At 46.5% G+C, this 22117-nt stretch overlaps 1 protein-coding gene across 5 annotated transcripts in view; it reads right to left on the reverse strand.

Moving 5' to 3' along the window:
* EML4 (EMAP like 4) overlaps positions 1-22117 on the reverse strand; it is a 124201-nt gene that overhangs the window by 16272 nt on the left and 85812 nt on the right. For all 5 annotated transcript variants that reach the window (XM_061478881.1, XM_061478878.1, XM_061478876.1 and 2 more), the window contains 11 exons: positions 16429-16552; positions 13199-13348; positions 11689-11758; positions 10270-10380; positions 7970-8065; positions 5943-6077; positions 5607-5742; positions 3681-3832; positions 2020-2145; positions 1770-1901; positions 1118-1185 (listed from right to left, as the gene is read on the reverse strand). In XM_061478881.1, coding sequence (XP_061334865.1) covers positions 1118-1185; positions 1770-1901; positions 2020-2145; positions 3681-3832; positions 5607-5742; positions 5943-6077; positions 7970-8065; positions 10270-10380; positions 11689-11758; positions 13199-13348; positions 16429-16552 — 1300 coding nt within the window. The remainder of the gene's footprint in view (positions 1-1117; positions 1186-1769; positions 1902-2019; positions 2146-3680; positions 3833-5606; positions 5743-5942; positions 6078-7969; positions 8066-10269; positions 10381-11688; positions 11759-13198; positions 13349-16428; positions 16553-22117) is intronic.

Here is a 22117-nt window from a genome sequence, read left to right on the forward strand (position 1 = left end):
TGAAGAAGGGGAAAGGTACAATGTGGAACCCAAACACATGAGAGTTCAGCAAGATTTTTCTCAGGAAGGTGAAAACTAGGTTCCTAGCCTGCTGTTATAGCTAATGAACTTAGTGCAGACTGCACCTTCACTTTGTAGAATGCAATTCCCTATGAAACTACTTAACATCTTATGTTTCCAGGACAATCTAGGGATGCTGCACACGCTCAGCAGTTTCTAAGAACCAAACTTTCAATGGTTTTTAGGCATGAGGTTAGGTATGAAAGGATTGGGGGGGGGGGGGTATAAGCACACACAAAACACTCCCCATTTTCTTACATGCACCATTAATTGTTTTATCACTGAGTTGTTAACCATAAGGTGTAACTGAAGAACAGGATAAACATGCCAGTAGATTCAGTATGTGCTCTTCTCACTGTTCTAATGCTAGGAAAGCCTGTTACTCCTTTTAGTTACTACTTGCTAAAGAGACACTGCTTGGGACTCCGTTGGTGGGAGATGGTACCAAGCCAGAGCTGGACTCTGAAGTAACACAAGGTTTTTCCACCACTAAAAGGAGCTGGAATTCAAAGATTCGGCTTGTGTTTTGATAACTTTCCAATATGCAGTGATTTCAGGAAGAACAGGAACAGCTCAAGAGCACTTCCTTGCAGCAATGTGCCATGTTGAACGCTGTCTTACACAAGTTCACTTGCCTCTCCACGTCAGCATAGGAGGCTGCAGGTGTTGTTTGGTTTGGGAAAGAGAAAGATCTGAGCTCGACCTGTCTTACAAGATACTATAACATACACACACACTATTAAAATATGTGATACTTGGTGAAGGCAATAAGGGAGTGCTCATGGAACCCTCTACCAAAACAATAGTTAAGCTGAAATCAAGATCTGGGCTTTCATGAAAGAGTTAAAACCAAATCAGACCATCAACAGGCAAGTAACCTTCTGCCTTCATCTAACCCATGTAGGAAAGACCTGCCCTCTTCCCCCAAGCTTTTTAGGCTGCGTAACCTCAAGCACAAATAAAAAGCAAGTTAATTCATATATATACACACCATGCACAGTATCAACTTGTCTTCTTTAAACCTGCAATCATCACAAGTCACTTCAAAGGCGTTTACCTGCCCGAGTGCGTTCCTATCGCGACCACTGCTCCGCTGGGATGGAAGTCAGCACAGTGCCCTGGCTCCTGAGTGGGGAAGCACAGACGCATCATTCACCCTTCTGCTTCTTACAGTTAAACAGCTCTCCTTGTAACAAAGCTACCCTGCAAGTCTGAGGTGAACAGACCGAGGCAAACCCAATCAGGTAGCAGCACGCTCACAATCCTCTCTTAGTGACATGCACTACATGAGCTTCCTCGAAGTAAAAAGCCTCAATTTCTGTGTAAAAACATACTTTTGCTTGGGTATTAGGACAGAACTAGGCCAAATGGACAACGACAATAAGGAAGGACAACCTTGCACAACGCTCTGATGCCCTGTTTCAGCTGTCTGAGTAACTGGGAATAAAGTTAAACTGAACAAGGACAAAGGACTAAATTTTATTCAGCTTGGACTGTCAGGATGCCATTGGAAGTGGTAACCAGATTACAGCCTATGCATTGTCTGATCAGCTTAGTTAAGTTTATCAAAGCTTCCAAACAGCTGTTTCCAAAGCCAGAACTACAGGATTTTTGCTCCTCTTGCAACCAGAAGGGACAACGGTGCTGCAGAAACCAAATTTTGTTCTCCTATTTTTCGGCTTTCTGTTTAACACTAAAGGGTTACATACATCTAGCAGCCTGGTCCATTCCAGTGTGTGGTCCACAGAATTCCACATACAAACTTGCCTATCTTGGGCACATGTTAAGAACAGGTCTTTGAAAGGATGGGAGGCCAGTCCCCAGAGCTCATCTGTATGTCCCTGGAAAGAAAACACACAGCATTTACCAATGAATGGAACAGAGGCTCCCCTAAAGTAACCCACCGGCAGGGAGAGCCTTTCCACTGCTGGGTTGTAGCTTACACCAAGTTGTGCTCACCTGTACCTCTACCAGGAAGCCATCGTTAAATGTGCCGCGCAAGACAAAGTTTCGTGAAGTACCCACTAAGAACTGATCTGCTTTTCCTTCTGCTACTGCTCTGATTGTTCCGTACTGGTCAGGAACCTAGGAGAAGAGACACGAGAAACGACATCATGCATCCTGGGGGGTGTTTATTCCTGAAGGCCACGAACAGTGCAGCAATGACAGTACCAGAACCGCAGCTCTCCCTGTTGAAAGGAGCGATGTAATCACGTAACACTAGACCAGGACTCGACCCAAAACCTACCTCTTGCCTTTGCTCGGTACAAGCGTACAGGATCATCTCTCTCCAAGACAATCACCTCTATGCCATTTTAACGTGTCTCACAAATTTAATTACATGGATTCTTAGGGGCCAAATACACTGAACAAATGCACCCCAGAACCTCCAGCTCGCAAGGGCGGGAACGACACGCAACTACTGCTTCCTTTTCAATACATCTTGTGAAAACTAAGGAAAATCTTAGAGCCCACAGTAAATGCTTCCTGGTTTTCCTATTGCTTTCTGATTAGCCTCAAGTAAACGTTCCTATGCTTTATGTCAGCAATGAACCTGATTTCTACTGAGTTTGTTTACTGCATGCTTGAATTCTAAGGCACTGCTTTCTTTTACAGCGTGCATTTGTTTGGTTTTCTGAATCCTCTCTCTTTAGAGAATACACTTCTTTTAGCCACCCAGGACAGAGGAATCGATGCCAGCATTCAGGAAGTTGCCTGTCAGAGTTCCGATAATATTTCTCAACATAAAAAAATCAGCTTTAACATAACATTATTAACAAAAGGAAAAGAGTGGCCCCGATGTGAACAGAGTCTGTTACTTAAGCCTAAGAGCTGTATATGATAGTCACTTCTTAGTCCTGTTTTCTGAAGGTCAATATTGGATTTAAAGTAATAAACTCTAGATGGAACTTAACCTATGTATTAAGTAAAAAATGCTGCTATAAATGGACATGAGGTAAGTGGGGGGAACCATTATTAGGACAACTGCTTGAGAAGAATATTATTTCGAGAGCTCATCCTATTATCATGAAAAAAAAAAGACTTTAAAACCCATAATGTCCATTATTGTTCCAGTCCATCCCCATTTACCTACCACTGCCATACAGCTAAATCACAAAGCCAAACGTGTTCACTAACCTGGTTTAGCATAAAGTTAAAAGAAGCTCCTGACATAGCCTATGAATCATTCATTCTTACAGCATGCCCATATGTATTCCCTGGACCGTCTGCCTTATGTCAACCCCCCCTTGGTAACATATTCTTTCTCCAGACAGGCAAACCTAACAAAACCCCAGGCAATACTAAAAGCTGTCCTCAAAAAGGGATGAATTAAAACCAAACCAAAGCCCCAAAACCTAAGGAAGGGCTTGGAGGAAAGGAAAACCATAACATTTCTGTTCAAATTAAAGAGAGGAGAACTGTAGCCTCATACGGGCTCACCTACAGGCTGAAAATGTGAACACCTGTATATTGTGCATAAGCATTGCCATCCACTTAAAAAGACAGCAATCAGAAGATATCCTATCGTCCTACCTACTGATCCTCCAAAGTGTGGGGAGGATCTCTTGCCAGTCAATCCCCAGCTCCTGGCAATTCCCCTGTCACTCTGGCTTTCCTACCTCAATTTCCCTTTCAGGATTCAAATCATGATCCCACAGGATGATCTTCCGGTCTTTCCCACCTCCAGTTAGCAGCATCCCATTCCTCATTTGACAGAGCGTGAACACACTGCCGTCATGGGCTTTGATCTGTCTGCTTATCTGATACACTCCTACATGCACAGAAAGAAAACAACAGAGAACACTACTTGGTTTTCCAGCTGGGCTTTACAAGAAGCGGTGCCTCCTGGCAGGACAAGGAAGTAACCGTGAGCAATAAATACTACCATTTGGACTGTCAGGCTATTAGTACTGCATTAGTATAGCAGACACAAGGTGGTAGTGTTTTCTTACAGGACAAAATGATCAAGCACATGCCTTTCGGAAGAGAAAGGTTTTTGTGAGCGGTTGTCCTACAGGTTGTAAAGGCAAGAACAACCGTTTGCAAACTACTTTCATCTCTCTGCCTTCCGAAAGAACACAGCTTTTCCAGAGACTGTCCTTTAGAGTTGAGAAATATTCAGCGAGTCATTAGGAGGGAAGAATTAAAGCTATTTTAGTAAAAGAAACTCAAAGACTTGTTGTCTATAACCTCACAGGAATAAAAAGCGTATTACTGATAGTAAAGTCTCCAGGATGCATGAACCTAATACCTAATGCTGGATATTGCCATGCTTAAAAACAGTAGGACCAGCATTTGACATCCATCAACACAGCAGTCTATGCAAAGGAAAACATGGAAGAGAGATGAGAAAGTCAAAACAGGCAGCAAAGGAAGCCTTTAGCGTCCGAAACAGGTCTTGATGCCAAAGGAGCTGCTGTAGGAAAGCGTATGTTTAGAAAAGAGAGAATCTGGTGCTTTGAGACTTGCATATTTTCAAACTGCAACCACAGAAGCAGCCTAAACCACCCCCCAAATCCACCCCAGGTTAACTTTGCTGCCTCTGCCTATGGCTCAGGTCAGCTCAGGTCAGGTCAGCCTGCTCTCTCCCTGGGCAAGCAGGTTGAGACCAAGTCCCGTGACCAACCTAATGTGATAAAGCCATCAACAGATCCCAATTCACGAGCCCCACACTTAATTAAGGTAATGTAAATTCATGTTCTATTCAGTATCTGTTAAGATTATACTGGGAAAAGGTTACTTTGACACAGGAATGTCAGACAATGTGCTGAATTAGTTTTCCATTGCAGTCAGCTTCAAAGGCAAGAAAAAGATTTACCTACAAAACCAGATTTACCATTAAAAACCTACTTTTGACAGGACTGTTTTCCTGGCATACCCATTTAAACCAGAGTGTTTGAAATAGCCGCCAAGTGCAATAAATTATCCTCGCATTTATAAGTTATCTTAGGGCTCAGCTGTGCCAGGTCTGCATTTGTTGGGTAACAAATCATTTTCCTCACTCTCTCGCAATAGCTTTGCCCTAAAGAGGATGTTTAACCCAAATTTCAAATCAGATGGGTTTTAAAGTGTATTTTACAGCCAAGCCCCGAGTATCTGCTAAACCAGACGCTGTTGCTTGTGTAAGTGGTACAACGACATACTGGGTTTTTCCTTTGCATACAAGCCCTGTTCACGTTCAACACTTGGTGGTATCCCTCCGAGGCTACGTGTGGCACAGCATCTGCCTTAAGAGGCAGAGGCAGCCTGCAGAATCCTCAGACTGATCCTACAGCCTCCGGATGAAAGCAAAGCTGATGAACCACCCACGGTCTGAGATGGGAGACGTTCAAATGAAGCAGGCACAGCCTCACTAATGACTGACAAAGGAGATTGCTCCTAAGACAACAAACTCATGAGGCCTGAAGGACGTCAACACCACCAGTCAGCAACAGGCAGTGTACACCCTTAGTCATGCCTGCTCCCCTGTTCCTTTTCTAATGCAATCCTTTGTTTCTCTTCTACAGCCTAGCTAAAACCCGTGATTAACTGTGAACGGCTCCTACCTTTAGGTCCTTTTCCTGGAGTAGATTCTACAGTAGTTTTGCCCCATATAAGTATTATCCCACCTGAGTCTCCAGTGAGTACGTCACCGTTCCCCAAAAAAGCCAAACACTGAACAAATTTGGGTTTCTCATATTTCTGAAAAGCAAAAAGAAAAGGGATAATTGCTTCGACTCTTTCCATCAGTAGCATAATGTATATCCCCCCCCATTTAACCTTTTCTGTTTCTTTACCCCCTCTTCTCCAACAGTACATGGGAACAACAGAGCAAATGCGTAGGAAGCATAAGCAGATCATTCTGCTGATTTAAAACTGACCCGCTGTCAAGACATTCTTACCCCAAATATCCCTTGCTTCCTTGATAAAGAATTGCCACTCCAGGTCCAGAAAAATATATGAGATTTGCCACATGTTATGATGGTATTTGCATCGGTTGGATGGAATTCTACAGCAAGAACAACTTCATTTGTAGTCTGCAAGAATAACAGGAATAATGTTTATTCAGGTGGGACATTAACTACTGGAAAACAGATACAAAATACAGAGGTTCAGAACAGAGACAGGAGGAACTAAACAGCCCGTTGTATGCTTGAAAGAATCTAAGTATTCTGCGCTAAATCAACTGAATGACTACACGTAACTTTATATGCATGTTGATAGTTGACGTGCGTAACAGATCTTTATAAAACTTCAGTAGAAAAGTCAGGGTTTTGCATTCACTTTTTAAATCACAAAAGCTTCCACCCTCTGCAACAGCTCAGATTTCTGCAATGGAAAGCGAGCGATGCATACAAGATGCTTGCTTAGCCTTCACACAGACTGGTTTTCTCTCCGGGATAACAGAGGCATGCCAGGGGCAAGTGGGACAACGGTAACACAGAAGGATTTTATCTACCATTTTCTTCTACAATTGCATCAAAAGTCCCTTTGGCTCTTTCCTCCTCCCAACGAGGAGCCTGCAGATCTCAAAACTCGGGAACACCGAGTCCTACCTTTGCATCTTTACTGGCTGCACACGCTGTTACTGAATTGCTAACACACCAGTGAGTGGTTTTCACCCTTTACAAACTGAGTATCTAACTTCTTATGCATATTCAACCAAACTGTCTTTGAAGACAGCCTCCTGGAGCCTCTACAGAACACCTGAAGTAATGCATCAGTGCATTTACTTCTATGGCACCTAAGCCCACGCTTTAGTGAAGTATACATAAAAGTGCTGCTGAAGCAGCAGGTGTGGGAGGACCCCTTCCTAACTCATCATTTCTTGGCTCACTTCAGAAAACAACCTTCATTTTTTGCCGATGGTCGTATCAATTGAATTGTGCTTCTCACACACAGCCTCCTCCACGCGAGCAGATCTGCTCTGGCCACAAATCAGATAGAAACTGAGGGCTGAGACATTTAATGGAGCTCAGCTGAGAACAGGCTTCTGTTCTGCACCTGAGCCCAAGGGAGGAAACTCTGCTTACACAGGAGGTGCTTAAGATATTGCAAGATCAGTCTTAAGAGGGAGGAAGGGCAAGCTGACCCTGCCCTACTCTTTTGATCCAAGCTGAAATCCCAAGGAACCCCTGGAGAGTAAAAGAAGTCGAATCGGTGCCAGTAAAATAGGAAATATAACTAGTATGGGTCAAACCAACATGATTCTGTTACGTGAAGTTGCAAGTTTGCGATCATACAGAGACATCTGCTTGTAGAGTATTCTGCTGCTGATGCATGATTAAGTACTTAGTTCTGCATCCAAGTACCGTCTCCTTGCTTGGTGTGGTGTAAGGTAAAGCAAGCCGTCTCAAAATCCAGTCTTCAATAGGAGACTGTCCTTCCAATGGAATTAACTTTACCTGACCACTGAGCACACCACTATGGGCATGTCTCCTGATCGGAAACTGAGGTGGTTAGAAAGGAAACAGGAGAGCAGAGAGGACTGCAACCTGCAGAAGTACCAGTGGCCTTCAGACGAGGAGGGACTCATGTACCAAGAACCACTGCCTGGAACTGGAGGCAGACAAAGATGAGAAGTAAGGAATGTCTGTAAGTGTTTAGCTTGTTTTAAGCCACCACCTCCAGCCTGAGCCATCGCTGCAGCTTCTGAAAGCTCCCAGCATTCACTGATTTTTAAATCCAGAGCATATTAGGGAATGGATTTGAACTGGCTCTTAGGGAGAAGCAAGACATCATTTGCAAGCGCTCCAGTACACAAAACTCCCACTGCACAAGCTAAGAACACGTTTCTCCTGTGCCCTTACACAGCATTCCACAGCTGCTGTTTGCGAGCGAGGTTAAACGCGCCTCTCGCAACCTGCTGTACACATGGGGTTAAACCCACTTTTATTTCAGGGTAGTCAGGAACTTGTGCAAGCCTTACCTTGATTTCTGCTATTTTTGATTTCCGCTGCCAATCCCACACAGTGAGCATGTGCTCATTAGAGTCGTCGATCACACACAGGTGAGTACCAGAGTCCTAGAGGTGAAAGACAAAGAAAGAAGCACTGACAAAGTCCTATCACACTGTTTAGAGACAGGGCAGGTCTCTGTTGAAAAACCCTTAAAGGTACTAACATGAATTAAGCAAGTCCTTCTAAAGTAAGTGTACGGTTGATATGTGTGGTATGAAGTTAACGCTTTCTGAATACAGTGAGGCTTACAGAGCAGAAAGACTGGCACCTATGGACAAGCAGCAGTACGCAAATACACTTGTCAACGATGAAGGGGAATGAACTCAAAGGCAGTACTTGGTGCTGCATGGGTTGAGGGAACTGTGTGGGACACAGCTCTAGATACTGCATGTTCACTGTTTCATTCTAGTGAGGAACCATGCGAGACTGTAATAAGGTACCAAAATCAGGGTCAGCTGCATAAAGGAACTAATAAAACCCAAAATCCAGCCCTCAAAAATACCTTAGTGATTGTGTTTGTGATGGAACATGTGTTTGTTCACCTTGAAAACAGCTGTATCCACAGTGTTACTGGTTTACTGGAGTGATGGGACTGACAGCCCTCCTTTCAAATCATTCCACTTGATTTATGCGACCCCTAACTGTAACACCCCCTTCCCTTCTCTTTACGTACTGAAAGACAAAACCTAGCTCTAACTAACCCAGCAACACCACAAGTGAAGCTGCTGCAAGAGAGAGGCAGGATTTAGTTTCACCAGGTCCCCCCGCTGAATCCCCATCCTTGGCAATCCCCAGAACCCGCTGGACCACAGCCCTGAGCAGCGGCTCTGCTGAGCCTGCTAGGGGCAGGATGCTGGATGAGGCGTCCTCCAGACCTCCCTTCCACCTCGGCTCTCCTGGGAATCTCTTCCTCTCCCAGCAGCACCAGGTAAAACATTCTTTTTCTGCCTTTTGCACTTCTTCATGCGTATTACTGCTTCTTGCTGGGATGCAAGAATCAGAGCCTGGGCTTTCGGAAGGTGCGATGCGACCCGGGGCTTTGGCAGAAACACAAAGGCCCCTTAAAGATCAAACAGACACAGATTTTCCCAAAGCAAATAAGCCCCTTGCCAATCCCGAAATGAAATCTTTATCAATGCCAAGCAGAAACCTCCGTTTGCTGCTGGTGTTTCTGATAAATTCTGTTTCTTTTTGGCATATGCACAAGCAGGGGCACAAGTTGAACAAATTATTCCTTGGGAAAAAAAAGAAAACAGCACCAGGTAACACGGGGCTTTTTGTTTATTTCCCATTGGTGTATTGCTCCAGCTGGGCAAGCACAAAAGTCACCCTTCCTATCAGAACTCACTCAAATCTGTCTTCAGGAACCTCACTAACAAGCTTGGATTTAACACCCCAAGCGCCTCACAAACAAAACCAAACCACAAACCAGCCCAGACATCAATATCCACTTAAGGCTTTTCTTGCCTGACAGGTATTCCAATTTTACATGTTGCTCCAAGCCCCTCTGTCCAACCTGGCCTTGAGCACTGCCAGGGATGGGGCAGCCACAGCTTCTCTGGGCACCCTGTGCCAGCGCCTCAGCACCCTCACAGGGAAGAGCTTCTGCCTTAGATCCGACCTGAACTTGCCCTGTTTCAGTCTGAACCCATCACCCCTTGTCCTGTCGCTGCAGTCCCTGATGAAGAGCCCCTCTCCAGCATTCTTGTAGCCCCCTTCAGACCCGGGAAGCTGCCCTGAGGTCTCCACGCAGCTTCTCTTCTCCGGGCTGAACAGCCCCAGTGTTCTCAGCCTGTCTCCATACAGGAGGTGCTGCAGCCCCTGAGCATCCTCGTGGCCTCCTCTGGACCGGCTCCAACAGCTCCATGTCCTTCTTATGCTGAGGGCACCAGCAGTGCACACAGTGCTGCAAGTGGGGTCTCAGGAGAGCAGAGCAGAGGGGCAGCATCACCTCCTCCCACCTGCTGCTCACTCTCCTGTCGATGCAGCTCAGCACACGGGGGGTTTCTAGACTCAAGCACACACTGAAGGGGCTCACGTTCAGTTTCTCGTTGACCAACACCCCCAAGTCCTTCTCCTGAGGCTGCTCTGCATCGCTGCTCTGCCCAGGCTGTACCTGTGCCTGGGAGCGCCCCATGCAGTGCACACAAACGTCACTAACACACTTTAAATCCCCAAGCAGATCATCTGGACAGCCTCACGGACACACCCCAGAGATTGCCTTCCCATTCACAAGGGGGCCCCCAGCGAGTAACCGCAGCCACCTTACCGCTTTGGAAAAATCCAGACACCCCACTCCACGCTCAAAGGTGCCGAGGCCGATAACCTGCAGCGTCACCAGGCTCACCGAGTCCCATACCCTAACATGGGGCTGCAGAGGCTGCGTGAAAGAGCAAGGGGACAATCAGCGGCATCGACAGTGGAAGCATCATCTGCGGGTGTCACGTTTTGTCAAGCAGATGCTACCCGAGTTGCACGCTGCAGACCGAAATGCAGGATGAGCTGTGCCATGATGCTGCTGCTGGGCAGTTATCCTGAAGCTCGGAAGGCGAGAGTCAAGACAAACCTGCTCCCTGTGCCTGGGCTACAGGCATGGCAGCGGGGCTGCTGAGGCAGGATATAAAGCATCTGGTAGCTGTGAAGGCAAATCTTTGCCCAGTTTAAGTCACTGAACAAGTAATGGGAGAGTCATCTTGCATTTCAGACCCCAGCCCTAGCAATCCGGAGCGACAACCAATAGTAATGATCGAACCTTGGGGTTTATACATAAAGTAGGAAAAGAAATAAACCCTGGTGCAGCGAGTACCCTGACCATCACCAAGCAGCAAATGCGCATGTCCATGCTCGTGTTTCATACAGATCCCAAACCAGCTTAGCTTCAGAAACGGGAAACAGTCACAAATGAAGTGGGGATTAAGTTGCCTTAAGGACAGCGTTCACCATAGAAAGTGACAATAAATCATCCCACCGACGGAAAACAAACCAACCAGCCCTAAGAAGAGAGGCAGTGGAAATCGTAACATCTCTACAAAGCCCCTGCATTCATTGCTTACAAAACCTAAGAAATCAAGTTGAACACCTGAGTAAGGGTTGCATTTAACGTGCTTCCGCACCTCTATCTTTTGGTTCCCCGCCCCGTTTTTTCCCTTCTAACTTCATGAAGATTATCCAATCATTCCAATTGTGACAGGTCAAAGACCCAGAGACAAGAGCATTTAAATGCACTTGCTCCCCAATGGACAAGTTTGCAGGAAGGCTTGACACACCCCCCGTGCATTCTCCAAGTTGGTTTCCTCTTCCCTGAAGCCATAGGAGTGACCCATAGAACTGGGGACTTGTTCTCCTCTGGGATAAGACTTATTGAAAGGAACATGACGGAAGTGATAAGGCCTTAGAAATCAATGAACAGCTTCCCGTCTGCTTGCAAATTAAAGCTGAGTTTCCTGCGTCCCAGGTAAAGGACGTTCTGAGCTTCAGCTCTTTAAGGTACGGATAGGTGAGTGCTCAGTTGCAACTGGCCTTTGCTAGAATACAGGCTGCCACCTTAGAAACAGCAGCACAGCCCAGGAAGTGCAGTGCATAAACTCAACTGCAAACAGAAGGTGAGGAGGAGATTATCACAACCAAAACCATACTTTTCCCTGGTGTTCAAAACAAGAGACTACTGCTCAACAGCTCTATTACTTACCCTTCCATCTTTATCCACTCCAGCTAACTGTCCTGTTGCAATTCTAATTTTGTCTGGATGAACTGCAAGACTAAGACAGACAGAAATATGACTTGCTTTTGCTGTCAGAGGTCTTCAAAACTGAGGTTTTTTTGTAAAGTTTTCTTTCTCAACAGAAGCCCGTGAAGACACTTTAATGATCCTAAAGCCCACTTTCAATGAGACAGCTTGAATGGTTTTCATCAGGCTATTCCATTACACACGGGATGGATGGGGCTCTTGCGATGGGTGCTGGCACACAACCAGGAGCGCCAGAAGAGCCACCTCCACATGTGCTCTGACACATCTAAGGTCTGCACAACACCGGGGAGACCGCCTGTAACAAGATACACACTGACTCATGATGAACTTCCTACACGCAGTTCTGTTCCACATGTGTAAGCACCACAGCAGAGTTTACCCCTACACCTACAGACAGCACCAGTTTGGGGAAAAAAAACAGCTGAAAAGGTGGCTTGTGCACCCAGGAGTGAGGAATTACTGCTGCTTGCAATGAGTTACTGCTGCAGCTGTAGTAACCGAGTTCCCCACGTGGTGCACTACAAGTGTAAGTAAAAACGTCTGCTTTTGCTTATTACATTTTGCTTTGGAGCTGATGTGAGAAACCCGATTTCCCAATACACACCCTCTTAGTACTAGTGGTTTTCTGACTGACCTTCTCATGTGCTTTCTCTATTAAGTCACAAAGGTAAAGAAAGCCACCGGGAGCAGGGGAAAGCCTGCAGGGGTCAGAATGCTGGACACCAAAACCCCTTAGGAGTCAGACTGGCTTTCGGAATGGAAGCGCAGAACACGAGACTGACGGCGTTCCTCCCACAGGAAGCAATTGCAGTCATCAAAGCACAGCCAGAAGAGGTTTAGATGGCAACTCTTCTCCACTGAGGTACAGCAGGGAGCTTGTATTCACCACTGCACCAAGTGCTCTACTCTTCAGACTACATAAAGTCAACAGCTGCCCCACAATAACATGGCCTTCAATTTCCCTGCTTCTCTGTGTTGTTTTACAAATGTCTTTCTGATTTCCCAGACAGTCTTAATACGTGGATGGGCATCTATTAAAAAGGGAGAAAATTAATGCTCGGTTTCCCCTTTGGTTTTCTCATCTTTAAGGGTACATCTTTGCCATACTGCTGGTAAATCACTGCTTCAGGATTAGGCTGACAATTGTTCATTTCTGGGATATCCATTTAGAATAATTTAACTCAAAGGTCTTTTCTCTCATCTGGCACTCTGACATCGTCCAAACGTGCTGCTGGTTTACATTCAAGGCAGAAAGCCTAAGCTAGCATGGGCTGCTCTAGCACCATTCATCTGTGCACTGTTTACTACAGTGATTTCTACCGGGACTGATGGAACAGCAAATAACTGCAATTATGATGACACTGAGCTCATACAGACAGCAGGGGAGCACAAACCCAATACAGTTCCGCACGATTACACACATACTTACATGCAAATGCTCTATACTAACCATTTAACACAGTCTGTGTGACCCAAGTAGTGTCGCTGAGTTCTCTCCTCGTAGTTAAAGAGTACCACCACTGATGCTATGAAATACACGATTTCTCCGGTAGGGAGGAGGTAAACGTTGGCTCGACAGTCTCTTCCACGATACCCATATCTACACATGTATTTTTGCTCAAGTCAAGGTTCTCATAATCACTCTGCGGCAGGAGAATAAAACCAACACCAAACCACAGCCTTCCCCCTAAAGGCCTCCCTGGGAGCTCTCATGTCACCAAATGCATTTGATGCTTTCCCTCTGGACCTCCAGCGCAGTTTCAGGAGCACAATGGTAAAAACCAACCCCAACCCCATACAACTGGAGCTGAGGAAACCAAATCCCTTACAAAGCAACGCTCAGTGAGGTAAGCAGTAAAAAAACATAACTAGAACAAATACAGCGTTGGCACTGTGTGATAACCCTCACGTGACATTTCACTGGGACTCACTGCTCTGGTTTAACGTTTCTTACGGCAACAGAGCGATGAGTCTTCACCCGGAGCACCAGAGCATTCCTCTCCTTTGGCCTCTTAGAAGAAGCACATGAACATTCCCAGTGTCCTTCACAGAAAGGCTTCTGCACTGCGGCTGCCAAGCGCAGGCAGCATTTCTTTACGCCGTTTTGGAGTGGTTTTAAAGCAAGCAAAACTCAAAAGTCACCAACGCAGCGAAAATTGCTCTAGTTGAGTCTCCCAGAGCTTTATGGAAGGGATGAACTGTGGAAGGAAACCCACTGCTAATGACATTCAGAGGCTTTACGCAGAGAACCAGCCTTGGTTAGCGCTGATCAAAGGTTATTACAAGTCATTATTTCTTTGAAAACAGGGGAATTTTCTTCCTCTAGACTGAATTTTCTTCCTCTAGGCCCCTTCCCAGGGTCACCAGCTATGACTTAACAGCTCGAGATTTTAACAGTTGCTCTGTAGCCTCAAAAAAGGCCATTTTCCTGTTACGTCCTGCACTTCAGAGAGCTCTGCACTCCCATGCCAAGTAATGCACCTGCAGCAGCAAGGAAAATATGGGGATTATATTAAGCAACTTAAGCTAAAGGGTTCCAGCCTGAGTTCCTCAGGAACACGTGCAAAATTAAACACATGCTGCAACTAACAACAGGTCAGAGGGGGACACTGCATTCAGTCGTCAGTTAAATCTCTGCACAGTATGGAAAGCCAAACAGATTTCTATCTCGCTGCCTTCCATTTGTTTCAGAACACAACGGCTCTTCTGAAGCCGAGGTTATTCCCTTGCTCAGCAAATGGTATCGAGAGGAATGCTGATACAACACAATGCTGCAGGCAAGAAAAAAGAGGATGCCTCTGTTTCTTCTCCATCACTGTTTACTTTCCCACTAAATTTTCCTCTTTCTTCTTCTTTTAAACACTGACGGAACAAAAAGAAACTCCAGAATGGCCTTCTATTAAAACCCAAAGCAACCAGACCACTGAGCTTCCAAAAACAACGGGCTGCAAAGCAGTGAACATCTTTTGTCTATCCAGAAGCATGAAGAATGCTATCCTAAATCCCTTCTCGGAGAAGAAAGGCAGATCTCGTTAAAGTTCTGGGTACAATAGGGAGTGTGTTGGTAAGGATTTAGTAAGATTGACATCTCTGAACATCCAGCCTAGAAAAGTATTAGTGATTTAGGCAAACACGCCTTTCCACAGCAGAAGTCCCCCATGCAGAGCTAAGGCTAAAACCCAACACCGCTGAGGTTACGTGTTCTCAGTGCATCCCCTTTCCTTTCCCCTGCTCCGTAACAAATGGCAAAGAGCGGCTGCGTTTTCTAGGAGCGTGTTTTTAGGAGCGTGCAAAGGAACTGCTTTGTGGCAGAAAGTTTCTGCTTTCTTCATTCTCCAACCCAGCCTCGCTCGAGAGAAAGCATGCGTGGCTGCAGCTCCCCCGCAGTTCCTTCCTTCCTCACACGCTCAGAAGGAAGCGGCAGACGTGTTAATACAGTAACTGTCCATACAGTAACTCTCCAGAAGTAGGGGTGGCACAACGCTGATGTTTAATCTCCATTGAACTTCGCTGTTTATAGAATCACGGGATCCCAGCCTGGTTTGGGATGGAAGGGACCTTAAAGCTCATCCAGCTCCATCCCCTGCCACGGGCAGGGACACCTTCCACTAGAGCAGCTTGCTCCAAGCCCCTGTGTCCAACCTGGCCTTGAGCACTGCCAGGGATGGGGCAGCCACAGCTTCTCCTTTATGGTCTAAGCTTCCACACCCTCACGGAGAAGTTCAGAGGACACGAGCTCCACAGCGGCTCTTCAGAACCACTTACCCAACATCTTGTGCCAAGCATCCATCAGTTAATGAAAGCAGGAAAAATAACAGAGGCAACTTCTTTCCTAAAGCGAGCAACAAAGACCTGTGTGCCTTCGTGAGTAACGGGTGTGCTGAGAGGCACCGGCAGGCTCTGTCTGCACACATCCTGGCACAGGACAGCGTATCATTGACACTCCCAAAAATCCTCCTGCCTTCAGCAACATCGGAGGGATCAAACCTGGGATAATTCCATGAACCAGGTGCTGCTCAGACATGTTATTTCACTGAATTACTGAGACACTTACACCATCACATCTCACTGGAAGAATGCGCAGATGGGGCGGTCAGGAAGACCCAAACGTGTGCAAACCCACATCCCTTACAATGAACTTAACACCTCATCTACTAACCCTGGAGAGCTGTCACCAACCACACACCAACTCCACTCTTCAAATGATAAGTGTGTTTAGTGTGTTTAATGTAAACTAGTCTCCAAGATATCAACCCCTTCAATTCAGAGCTGAAACACAGAAGGAGCGCAAGGAACGGCTGCTTCTGCAATCCTCGCTCCATAGGCGAGGACAATGAGAAATTCAAGATCCTCCATAGCTCTAAACCCCCCTCAAAAGGATGTTGAAAGCGTGCTCCTGAAAGCAACACCTCCATTAACAGGGCAGAGGGGGACATCTCTGAAGCTCTGTACCCTCCCAAAGACACTTCCTTTCACACTGAAACTAGACTGCAACTGGTTTAAACAGCAAAACAAAGCGTGGCTTTCCTGTGCCTCCCTATTTTGCAGCTTAAACCCATTTCAATCACAGCTACAAACCATTTCAGTTGTATTGCACTGAATACCAGACCAGAGTTGAAGGGGGGGGGGGGAAGGCAAGACCAAAAGGGACCATCAAGTAGCTCCTGATGTCAAGGATACACCCACTCCAGTTTTAACTTCTCAGGAGGCAGCTCTGTCCTAATATCGTCATAGTTTTCTACATCAGAAGGAATGAACATTGTGATTGGTCGGCCTCGCATGAACATCTTGATGTATTCTCCCTCTGTAGAGACAAAGAAGAGGATTAATCACACGGCAGGTTCACACAAGGAGCAAGCACGACAGGTACGAGCACGGAGATGCAAATAACACGTGTGATAGAGCAACTGCTTCCGAAAGGCGAGCTTGGGAAAGGCCCCGTTTTCTCTGGCACAGAAAACAACCCAGCACACTGAACACACACACACATGCACAAGAAGCATTAGTTGGGTTTGAGATAGAACAGACTCAGCATGTAACGTTTTACACATGCAAATTCAATTGTAAAGGCAAATGTCAGATGCAAATTCAATCCGAAATGGAGTAAGTAGTCACACAATCACAGGGTAATGTATTTCAGGTTGAAGGGGGCCTCAGGAAGCCTCTAAGTCCAACCTCTGGCTCAAAGCAGCCTCAGCCATGAGGTCAGACGAGGGTTGCTCAGGGTTTTGCATACTCCAGCCTCAAAAACCTCCAACGATGGAGATGGGACCACCACCTCTCTTGGCACCTGCCAGCACCCCCTGTCCCGCAGAGCGGCCCCTCTGTCCTCAGGCCATATCCCTGCCAGGGGCCCTTCCTTCCTTGCCATTTCTCCTTGCTTAATTCTGGGAGGTTCCTGCCCAGATACCCCTGGCTGGCAGCTCTGCTCTCCAGCACGAGAGCTGCTGTCATCTGCACACCTGAGCGTGCACTGCGCTGTCTGCTCCACGTCACTGCTGAAGATGCTGAACAGGACAGAGCCCTGCAGACACCACTTGTACCTACTGGCCACCAGGTAGAGTATGACCCTCCCAAAACACCACCCATCAAATGGGTTCCTTTACTCACCTACCCAAACCACAGCAGCCATGCTGAGAGACAACAATGCTGCAGGAGTACTACCTGGAGTTACAGACCATCACAAAGTAATATACTAACTTGAATTATTCGTTCACTGAAATCATTCACCGAACGCTGCCGCATCTTGCATTATGTCCTTAGGAATGGAGAGAAGCAAGAGCTCCTTATAAAGACTCCAACGCTGTCATTATAACACTTAGTTATAATTACTTTTGTATTTCTCTCCAATGACAAACATGAGACAGACTCCCCTGTCAATATACAGGGTCTCCCAAGTATTTGCTCCTTTGATGCTGGACTTGAACGGCTCAACTCGCATTGCACTGATCTTCTAAATAAGGCAAAACCTTTATGCATGCGTTACAGTGCTCCATTAGAGGAGATGGAAACAGTCACCCCACTGCTTTTCAAGAACAGACACAGCTCCTTTTAGTGAGAGCCCCGACAGCAGTGGAAAACTTGCTCAGATCAAGCACCAAAGAATAAAGAAAATCACTTCCCAGCAGCTAATTTTGAGGTGTTTTTTTTACCAAAGGTGCATTGCTTCACTGAATGCTAAAGGCTGGTCTTGACACCAATGTGTAGACAATTACCATAAACTGGTAACACGTCTCATTTTCAACAGTATGTGTTTCACAACACTGGCCAAACTAAGAGTAAAGTATTAATAATGACCTTCTTATTCAAATCTGGCACTCACCCTCTTATAAATCAAAGCACAGCACAGCCTATGGGTGTTTAGTGAAGATCCAGTTTCTTAGTGCTGCTGACAACAGTGGAGACAAGCTGCAAGTGAAATCCCTATGGATGGAGGCACCCGCTGGACTCTGCAGATGAGAGAGATGCAGAGTCCGAGGGGAATTCAGTCAGGGCTTTGGCTCTCCGGGAGCTCAGGGAAAAGATTCTCTGCTGGGCATTCAGATACAAATCAGCTCTTGGAACTTGCCCTGTTTTCTTTGCTTTGATTAGCTGGCTGCATGTTATTGAAGATTACCTTTGAAGATACATATCCAACAAGCTTGTTAGAGAAACACAGGCTAGGCATAACTTGATTAAGCCTCTCCTTACAGAAGAGGAAGGATTGAAAACGAAGAGACAACCTACTGAAAGATTTTTGCCTAAGACTCCGAATTTCCTTTCATCACATGAACCTGTAGGGCAAATATAATATTAATGTAAAAGTCTTTTGAAATACTGGAGAGGATGGCAGCATATCAACAAAACCATTCTCAAACAGCAACTAACTGCCTGAAGCTAAAGTCTTGTATTTGCAAGTGAAGAAAAGGAGCAATTTAACTCTTTCAGAGCATACTGGCTCAACTGAACGCTCCAGAGCATGAGACTCTGTTTCCTTCCTGCATTTCCTGACCTTCAGTGTTCAAGGCCAAGGCGGGCGGACTGTGGGCAACACGGTCTAGTGTGAGGCATCCCTGCCCATGGCATGGGGTTGGGACTGGATGATGGAGGGAACTCAATCCATTCGATTCTCACTATTTCCAGGTACAAAGCAATACATCAAGATGTTTTCTTCCTCTCGCTTGATCTTTTAGAAGAGCCTTGGTCATCTCACAACAGATTTGTTGGTTGAGAGGGTATAGAGGAAATAGGGTCAGGAGGGTGAGTGTGCGTGAGGAAACAACAAAGTCCTCACCAACACTGGTATCTACCAGCCTGAAAACAGGAGGTATGAAAACAGAACTCCTCTACCCCCTATAAAAAGATGCTCAGCCCCACTAGCCGCTGTGCAGGAGTCCTGCTGGGTAGACAGGGGAAGCGAAAGACACACCTGAAAGGCCTTCAGCGCTTGCTAAGCTAATCTGCAGCTGCAGGCGTCCTATAAATCCTTTCCAAAATGAATCAAACCAACCTGAAAGCACAGCTCAGGCTCTGGAGATGGCACGCCCAGGCGCTGTGGATTACCCACACCACACCAGAAGGAATAGCTCAGGCCTGGGGATGCTACGAAAGGCAGCATCAAGCGGATGCAGCACTCTGGCTTCAGGGGCCAGCTCCGCACCAGCAGCAGCTGTAACCGCTTATCTGCAGCTCTGAGCTCAGATTCACAGCCCTTGCCAAACTCTGCTCGGCTCCACAATAATTCACCTCTGCAGCCTTAACAGTTCCTCTGCACAAGTGCCAGGGGACACAGGACCCGACTCAGGCTTATTCACCTCCCATGGGAGCCCTCCGGGTGTTCTGGACCCAAGCAAACTCCATGCAGGTCTCAAGCTCTCTGTGGGATCTATAACATCAGCTCCAAAGATGCAGAAACACTTGATCTTACTACGCCTTGGCCCCGGTCAGCTGAAGGGACATAAAGCATTGCTGAGGAAGAGTGACACAAGCACAGAGCCCATCGACTTGGCAAGGATGGATGTGAGCACTGATCAGTCACCAGGCTCTGCAACCCCATGGCACGAGCTGGAGGAACAGCCCGACAGATGCACACATGGCCCCTGGTGAAACTCTGGTTTCGACTCTGGCACTGCAGCACTCACTTTGGGCAGCAGAGACTGGGCTATTGGAATCAGAGATCATAGAATAGCTAGGGTTGGAAAGGACCTTAAGATCATCCAGTTCCAGCCCCCTGCCATGGGCAGGGACACCTCACACTGAACCGTGTCACCCAGTTTGTGTGTATCTGTTGTTGAGATACACACAAACACACTCTGCTGCTCTCAGAATGCCACCCAAAAGCCTCCTTCTCCCAAGAGCTGGGAACCTCTCCACCTCCAGGCAACAGAGCACGGCCAGACTGTCCGCTCTTTGTGCGTGTGACAGCGCGGCTGTTAACTTCAGCACACCTCTGCCCATCTGCTGCCTGCGAATGCATCGGGTGGGCATGAGAAAAGCCATCGTGCCCTTCCTCCTCCCGGCCTTCAGTCTGCCACAAGTAAACCATCCAGTTGGTTAAGTCCCTTTTTGCATGGCAAGGTCCCAGTCAGTCAGCACACCACCACAAAACTCACCTTTCGTGACTGTGGGTGCCTCTAACCGCAGTGTTAACAGAGGAGAACCTACCAGGGGTTTGATGCATTAATGTTTTCCATAAGGTTAGAATTCCTTCTGATACATCCTGGGATTGCACTGTGTTCTGAGAGCGAGTGAATGGTTCAATCTTACTGTGATTAACTGCCATGTTAGAGCCCTTTTCCTCACCAGTTAATTGTGGTTTTACAGCTAAAACATTGCTAGCACCTCCTGCACATGTGGTCTTTCCCGTTGAAAGACTTCATTTTGGCTTATCCCTACACTCCAGGCCCCAGGAACATCTCAGGTTTACTGTATTAAAACCCCAGCTTCCACTGCACCAGCTGGGTCTCTCAGCTTCATGTCATCAGGGCTCCTACTTTCCTGTGTGAAGTTCATTAGTGCAAACACAAGGCCAAATAGGTCCCAAGAGGCTGGAGGCAGATGCTAGCAACCGGGGTATCTATTGTGGGTTCTTGGTATGTTTATAGTCTGCTAGAGAAGAGAGGAATAAAGAGGTCAGTAAAACAAGGTGCTGCTACTGAGAGGGAGCCCTAGCAGCCTGCCTGATCTGCAAGGAAACAAGTGCATCTTCTGCACTGGCACTCGCCGTACGGCGGCACGCTTACCCTGCATGGAAGGACCCTTGCTAAAGCAACGCCAAGAAGACAGGACTGAAACTCAGGGCGAATGACAACTTGGAGACGAGCAGCAATCAGTGGCAAAGCCTCCATCTAAAGGAGCTTCCCATTAAAATAAATAAGCTTTAAATCGGGCCTCATACAAGGGGAAAAAAAAGAACAACCCACAAAGCCAGAAAAAGCAGCACAAAGGTATCAGTAAAATTTACCTTCAAGCAACACATCAATGCACGTTAATTCACCCTTGGAAGAGAGCTTCAAACCCAGTGCCTCAGGGAAAGCAAGCTGGAAGGCAGGAGCAGTGAGAAGCACGGCAGGTGACAACAGACAGCAAAGACCTGGCAATACCAAACCATTGGGAAGGGTGAAATGAGTGCTTCCATGAAGGCACCACAGGAAGGCTCGTGCACTGACACTTGAGCAATTTATGACTTTCTAAATCAGGCTCTTAGGGGAATATGGAAGGTTTCCAGGTGAAAATAACACAAATAATAGGAACTGAAAGGAGGACGAAAAGAAACAATCAAAGAAGTCTTTGTAGATGAACTCGCAAGAACCCACAGAGAAGAGCAATGCAGGAAACATGAAAGCTACTGCTCAGATCCATCAGGAATGTGAAGACAGGACATAACGAAGCCGAAATCCTCCTGCTTTCCAGAAAACCATCCTCCAAATGGGATCACCAAGGAAGACACAGCAGTCTCCAGCAGGATGTGAGAAGCCCTCACCTACTGGTTTCTTCATCAAAACTGGACAGAGTACTAGAACCCATTTTATATCACATTTATATCATTACTGAGACAGACCCTGAGGTCTGTGCTGTAAGGAACTGCTCTTTAGCTAGCACGTATATGCATGGGCAGTCTAATGAGCATACAGTCGATTACACATATGTATATACACACACTCTCAGAGTAGGTAACAGTGAATAAATACCCAAATTATCTGTTTTCTGCATGGTTAGAAGTTCAATTCTTAATGCACCATTACAATAATCTTCTATTGCAAGTTATTAGTGACTGCTTTCCAGTAGGATTCCCCCATCTAGTCTGGAAGAGCAACATGGACTGACGCATCAAACCCTCGGCTCAGTTCTACTTGCGTTTAGCATCTCAATCTGACCCTTGAAGTGAATT

Source organism: Pezoporus flaviventris, unplaced genomic scaffold, assembly GCF_033815535.1.
Source record: "Pezoporus flaviventris isolate CSIRO_AGI_PZ_B2104156 unplaced genomic scaffold, CSIRO_AGI_Pfla_v1 ptg000132l, whole genome shotgun sequence".
Taxonomy (NCBI): Eukaryota; Metazoa; Chordata; class Aves; order Psittaciformes; family Psittacidae; genus Pezoporus; species Pezoporus flaviventris.